We start from the raw sequence: 6,831 nt of genomic DNA, 5'->3' as shown, positions 1-6,831 counted from the left end.
AGTTATACTATACAATTCTTATTCTTTGAACATATACTTATTATTATTATTTCTTCTGTTATCTTTTTTCATTATTATTATTATTATTACCATACACATGCATACATATATTTTTTCTTATATTTTTCAAAGGTAATAATATGTAGAAATTATATATAGGAGTAATATAAGAAATAAATTTGATTTCATTTAAATTTACCATAATTATATTTTAGTAATTTATCATATCTAAAATTCTTAATTTAATAATATTAATTATACCATAGTTATTACTCAAATTATCAACTGTGCTTTTTACCAGGACTATGTGGTCCAATGATATCCGGATTGGACTTCCATTTGGAAGGTTGTGAGTTCGAACCTTAGTGGAGGCGTTATTAGCTCTTTGTGTTTCAGTAGGTTGAGAAAGTATATGAACAGATACTACAATGTAATAGAGCTAGTAGCATTCAAAAAAATCAACTATGCTTTTAATATAAGACAAATTGTACAATTATGAATATTAAAAATTTGCCCGCATGGGTATCTCAATTGGTTATAGAGGTGAAATTTTGAAAGAATGACCAGGGATCGAGTCTCACCAGCGGTAGTGTGGGGGGCTCTTAGGGTTGGGGTTTAACCTTTTGGAAGAATGAATATTAAAAATTTCAATACTATTATTTTAATATAATTAAGATTTTAATATTGAGTATTAATATTGGCTATATCGGGCATATAAAATATTAGTAATAATATGAGTGGTATGAGGGGCCAATCTAATTAACTTAGTTGGTGAAGCTGTTGACTTTATAATCACAAGGTTGACTTAGCTTTATTAATTTGAGTCGATTAACTATAAGTAAACTATGAGTCGATCACCAGGACTATGTGGTCTAATGGTATCCGGGTTGGACTTTCAATTGGAAGATTATGAGTTCAAGCCTCAGTGGAGGCGTTATTGGTTCTTTGTGTTTCAGTAGGTTGAGAAAGTATATGAACAGATACTAGTGTTCCAGTAGGTTGAGAAAGTATATGAACAGATACTACAGTGTAATAGAGCCAGTAACTCTAAAAAAAAAGTTAATTTATTTTTGTATAGTTCTTTACCGGCTAGGGTCACAACTTGATTTATCTATGGTTGATTGTCCTAGGTCGTCACCAAACAGAGAGAGAGTGGTCATACTCAATATATAAATACTCCCAAGCATCTCCGATCCCCAACCTAAGCTACTTCCACATTCTAACTCCATAGTAGCAGCCTTCCTTCTCCTCTTTCTTGTTGCCTAAAATGGAGAGTTTTGGAAGCAAGGATGAGCAGAAGCAGCAGCCACCATTAAAGGCCGTCAAACTCTTCTCTGCGATCCAACTGGTTTTGCGCCTCGCCATCACCGCCCTCACGTTGGCCGCTGCCTGGACCCTTCTCACTAGCAAGCAAACCGTCTCCGTTTTCGGGATCCAAATGGATGCCCGTTACAGCTATTCTCCCGCCTTCAAGTATATACATACGCGCTTTCTTTTTTATTCTTTTTCTTACATTGTACATACTGTTCTTGCGAAACACTGCTGACAGTAATTATGCCTTTCAATTCATCTTGTTTTGTTTTTGCCGGGAACAATGGTCGCAGGTTTTTGGCGGTCGCGAATATCATAGTATTCGGATTCTCTCTTCTGTCTGTGTTTGTTGTGTTCATCCTCGACAAGATGGCTGGTGACCCAAAGCACTATTTCTACATGTTCCTGCATGATTTGGTACCTTAATTAGCTTCTTCACCTCTGATCTTCTTCTCCGATTACTTTTTTCTATTACTGTATAAAGTATTTTTCAGAAATTAAAGGGTATTTAATATTATCAATTAATATTAACAACCCAACTTTTAAAAATATTTATCAGATCAGAAAGGATATTAAATATTATCAATTATTTTTAACTAGGTTTTTTGGTTCGGTTAACGAGATTTGATTAAAGTTATTTTTAATTCAATTTTTCATAATATTATTATGACCGTGTGGTCTAGTGGCACGAAGTGACTCTCCTACATAAAAAGATCATAGATTCGAGTGGGACAGTATTAACTCTTTGTGCTTGAGATCAGAAAGTAATTATGAACAATTTAATATTAGTATATAAAATTTATATATTAAAAATTACATTAAAAAAATAATTTGACCAATGAATAGTAAAAGTACTATCAAACACAGACAAATGAAATAATTTTGTGTTTTTTAATTTGAAAATTTAAGAAAATTCTTCAGACTAAATTTTAAGCCAGGGAATGATCGAAACCTCAAATGGTTAGGTCAGTAGAGTAGGCTTAGGTTCTTAGCTTAGCTAGACAAGAAGTTATGGTGGAACAATTTTACTACCCTAATTTTGACGAAAAATGCCAATATAGAATACAAAATAATATCTTTATTTATATTATTATACGTGACTTATAAGAAGTGTCACTGGCTTTAATAATAGTCTACCTGTAAATTAATTAAACAGAACTACAGAAGTACACATAATGTAATTTGCACTCAGTTGAAGGTAATATACTCATTAATGTAGCGATTTTTGATTGGTAGGTGTTAATTACTCAATTAATTCCTACTACCACAACATATATTTATTGATAAAAAAAAATTTAGTACAAATACTTTTGTCAATATTATAATAATGAGTTAATACCTGATTTGGTCCTTCGACTATACGGATTTTATCACTTTAGTTATCGACTTTTAGACTTGCTCAATATCATTCCCAACTATGTAATTTTCATCTAAAATAGTCCTTTGTCCAAACCAAAATAATTCTGATTAGGATCATTTGGTTAACAATTGCATAGTTGAAGATTAAATTGAACAAGTTTGAAAGTCGAAGACCAAAGTGGTGAAACCCTAATAATCGAGGAATTAAATAGCGTACTAATACATATTATAATTATATGTTTCTTCATTTCATTTTGCAATTTTTTTTTAGGCAAAAACTTGTGTGAGATCATCTCACGGGTCTCAATCCGTGAGACGGATCGGATCTTTGATAATGATGTCAAAGATCCGATCCGTCTCACGAATTTCGGTCACACAAGTGCTACCTTGTGATTATATTTTCTTGTCGTAACAATTAATAAATAAAGTCAATTTGGGAAGAATTATTCCAAATATATCCATGGCCTTTTGAAGGATTTAGTATTTTATGAAATTTTTTTCTTAAAGGGAAGAGATGTTGGTGGGTGGTTAGTAGGTCACAATAAATACTACTATACGACACTCAATTGTGAACATTGATTGACATTATGATACCAAAGTACCAATCCTATAAACAATTGATTCTTTGTAGTTTGCTATATTTCCAACATTGAAGGAGTTAACAACATATATATATATATATATATATATATATATATATATATATATATATATATATATATATATATATATATATATATATATATATATATATATATATATATAATCGCACTCAGGTGCGAGTGCTTCGCCCAGGCGCGAAATAGGAATGAATTCTGTTCGTCCACGTGTCCAGATCTAATGGATGAGAAACACTAATTTTTTAAAAAAACGCGGTGGCATTTTCGTAAATAATTGAACATCGAAGTGCAAGTAAAATGTATTACAAGTGCATGTAAAATGTATTATAGGTGCAAGTAAAAATTTACACTGAGTATCAATACTTAGTTGCACCTATAGTTCTAAGTAGTTGCACCTATAGTTCTAAGTAGTTGCACACATAGTTATAAGTAGTTGCACCTAGGTGTATGAATGTTTGCGAGTGGTTTTCAGGGGTATTACTACCCGCTGAACTCAGATCAATGAATGTTAACAAGGCAAAATTACATGCACTTATAGGTGAAAGTAGGTGCACCTATAGTTATAAGTAGTTGCACCTATAGTTATAAATAGTTTCACATATAGTTATAAGCACACCCAGGTGCATGAATGTTTGCGGAAAGTGAATGCTAACAAGGCAAAATTACATGCACTTATAGGTGAAAGTAGGTGCACCTATAGTTATAAGTAGTTGCACCTATAGTTATAAATAGTTGCACATATAAGCACACCCAGGTGCATGAATGTTTGCGGAAAGTGAATGCTAACAAGGCAAAATTACATGCACTTATAGGTGAAAGTAGGTGCACTTGTAAGTGATTTTACTTGCACTTCGATGTTCAATTAGTTACAAAAATGCCACCATATTTTTTTTTAAAGTTATTAGATCTGGACACGTGTCGCGCGCTGATTCGTTCTCTTTTCCCTCCTGAGCACTTATTCGCACCTGATTGCATCCCTTTATATATATATATATATATATATATATATATATATATATATATATATATATATATATATATATATATATATATATATATATATATATATATATATAAATAATATGATCCTATTGATATTTCATTTAATTTATAATTTTTGCGATGATATATACAGATGTTTCCAAATTGATATGATAGATCTCACTATGTACATAATATAAGGGTCCGAATCGTATTAATCACTTGCACTCACCTACACACAACACAACCTTGCACCCTTGCTTGAGCAGCCTGTTGTGGACTTGTGGTAATTGTTGATTGGTGAATTCCAATTAACATTATTCCCCACCAACCTACAAGTACAACAAGTATATATATATATATATATATATATATATATATATATATATATATATATATTTGAAAGACTGAGTTTGGGGGAATATCCAGAAGTACCCAGGGCCGAATTCCGCAAGGGTTGAGATGCCCAGGTTAGCGCAAAAACTCATATCACTTCACTATTAAGGCACATTTTGTGATTTACCTTTTCTTACAAGTTATTAAAGTAAAGATGGGGTCTTTAGGTTTGTGGTTCAAACTTTTATATATATATATATATATATATATTAGAGGGTTAGGTAGGGTAGTATGTAGATTTTGTATGAATCATACCAATTTGTACATACATACTCAAGTAATTATGGTCATATAATATAGAGAAAATGGTCAAAAATACGTTAATGACCTGCCATAGCAGGTCACTAGGGTTCCAGCAACCTTCCGGCATCATTTCTGATTAAAAAGCGACCTGTGAACGATCGCCAATTTTCATTGAAGAAGGCGACCCACTGGAGAGGCGACCATTGGTCACCAGCCACTTTTTAATTGAAGATGGCGTTAGAGTTCCGTCAACTCTAGGCACATGCTATGACATGTTCCTAACTGATTTTTTGGTTTTATTGTATCAAAATAAAATGTTGATGAGTTTAATTGCTACCTTAAAAAGTTTAAGAGTCTAATTAACTTTTCAAATAAAGTTTTTATGCTTATTTGACCCTTTTCCCTATAATATATAATGGAACTAACAACGTGACACATTTGATTAGAACAGATTGTGATGGCCTTGCTTCTTTCTGGATGTGCATCCGCAACAGCCATAGGATATGTTGGGAAGTTTGGAGAATCACACTCTGGTTGGATGCCTGTATGCGACAACGTTAGCAAGTTCTGCCACAAAGTTACAGTTGGTATAACGTTGTCATATATTGCCGTCATCTTCTACCTCATCCTCACCGTCCTTTCTGCAAACCAATCCAGAAAATCCATGTTTCAGAACTAGGCTGGCCGGCCGGGGAATTAAACACAAGCTAGGGATTGGAGAAACAAATGAAAGTGTTACATTGTTACTATGCTAGTTTATTTATTATCTTGAATCTCTCTCAGCTCCTTCTATATATATATGGTATATGTATACAACAGTATGTACTAAATATGTTGTGTGAAAGGCAGTAGTAAATTTTATTTGGTGGAATCATTTATGGCAAGCTGTAACAACCATTAGCTGTGGAATTGAAATCATGCAGACATAGTAATAAATGTTTGCTGTTTCCCCGTACTGTTTACAGCCTTTTGTGTTCCGATCCGTAGGTATGAAACCACTAAATAACATAACAACTGTAATATATTTGTTGTGCCGACTAGATATATATATATGATCGCGGTCAACTGCGAACTGCCTGTCCAGGAGAGAACTAAGAGCCATCCAGCGCGCCACGTGTTAAGATCTAGGTGCACTTATAATTATAAGCTAGTGCATGAATGTTTGCGGTTGGTTTCACGGGTACTAACTACCAGCTGTATGTGTGGGGGATCATGTGGGAATGACTCTCCTTGTAAAAAATGCGCACAAATCTCAGCCATTAAATTCTTCCAGATCTTATGCTCTTTAAAAAAAAATCTCCTTTCGAATTAATAAAACTTATGCACTTGAAAGCTCAAAACCATGCACTTGAAGATACAAAAATGTACACTTGAAGACAAAAGTTCTGCACTCGAAGGTAAATAGATGTGCAATTAATGCAATTTATAGTATCAAAAAGGGAAGTTATTCAACTTAAGTGTTATTAAAGTAATTACACATGCAAATCGTTTGTAAATCTCACAAATTTCATTAGAAATTTAGTTATATATATATATTATTGAAAAGAATGCAAAAGATTTAACAAATACTAACCTAGAATTGTGCACTTGAAGGCAAAAAAAATACACTTGAAGGCTACAAAGCGTGCACTTGAAGGCTAAAAACATGCACTAGAAGGAAAAAAAAGGTTCACTGGAATGCTAAGTATTTTTTTTATACAATAGTAAGACACATACTCTTGTAAGCATGAATGAAATTGAGCAGTTGAAGGCATAAAGATGATCACTAGAAGGCAAGGAGAAAAAAAATGACACTAAAAGGGAAAATCGAAGGAAATTAATTGTGCACCATGCACTTGGAGGTTACAAAACGTGCACTTGAAGGCTAAAAACGTACACTAGAAGGAAAAAATGTATTCAATGGAATGCTAAGTATAATTTT

At 32.9% G+C, this 6,831-nt stretch overlaps 1 protein-coding gene across 1 annotated transcript; it reads left to right on the top strand.

The window, feature by feature from the left end:
- The first annotated feature begins 1,183 nt into the window (after positions 1 to 1,183).
- LOC109183777 (CASP-like protein 1F1) lies at positions 1,184 to 5,872 on the top strand. Its single transcript, XM_019333839.1, has 3 exons — positions 1,184 to 1,473; positions 1,605 to 1,728; positions 5,362 to 5,872. Exons 1-3 carry the CDS (start codon positions 1,268 to 1,270, stop codon positions 5,587 to 5,589), a joined length of 558 nt encoding a protein of 185 aa, XP_019189384.1. The 5' UTR covers positions 1,184 to 1,267; the 3' UTR covers positions 5,590 to 5,872.
- Positions 5,873 to 6,831: the final 959 nt, after the last annotated feature.

The sequence above is a fragment of the Ipomoea nil genome, unplaced genomic scaffold (genome assembly GCF_001879475.1).
Source record: "Ipomoea nil cultivar Tokyo-kokei standard unplaced genomic scaffold, Asagao_1.1 scaffold1179, whole genome shotgun sequence".
In the NCBI taxonomy this organism is placed as follows: Eukaryota; Viridiplantae; Streptophyta; class Magnoliopsida; order Solanales; family Convolvulaceae; genus Ipomoea; species Ipomoea nil.
The sequence above is the reverse complement of the archived record's forward strand: the minus strand, read 5'-3'. Positions and strand labels throughout refer to the sequence as shown.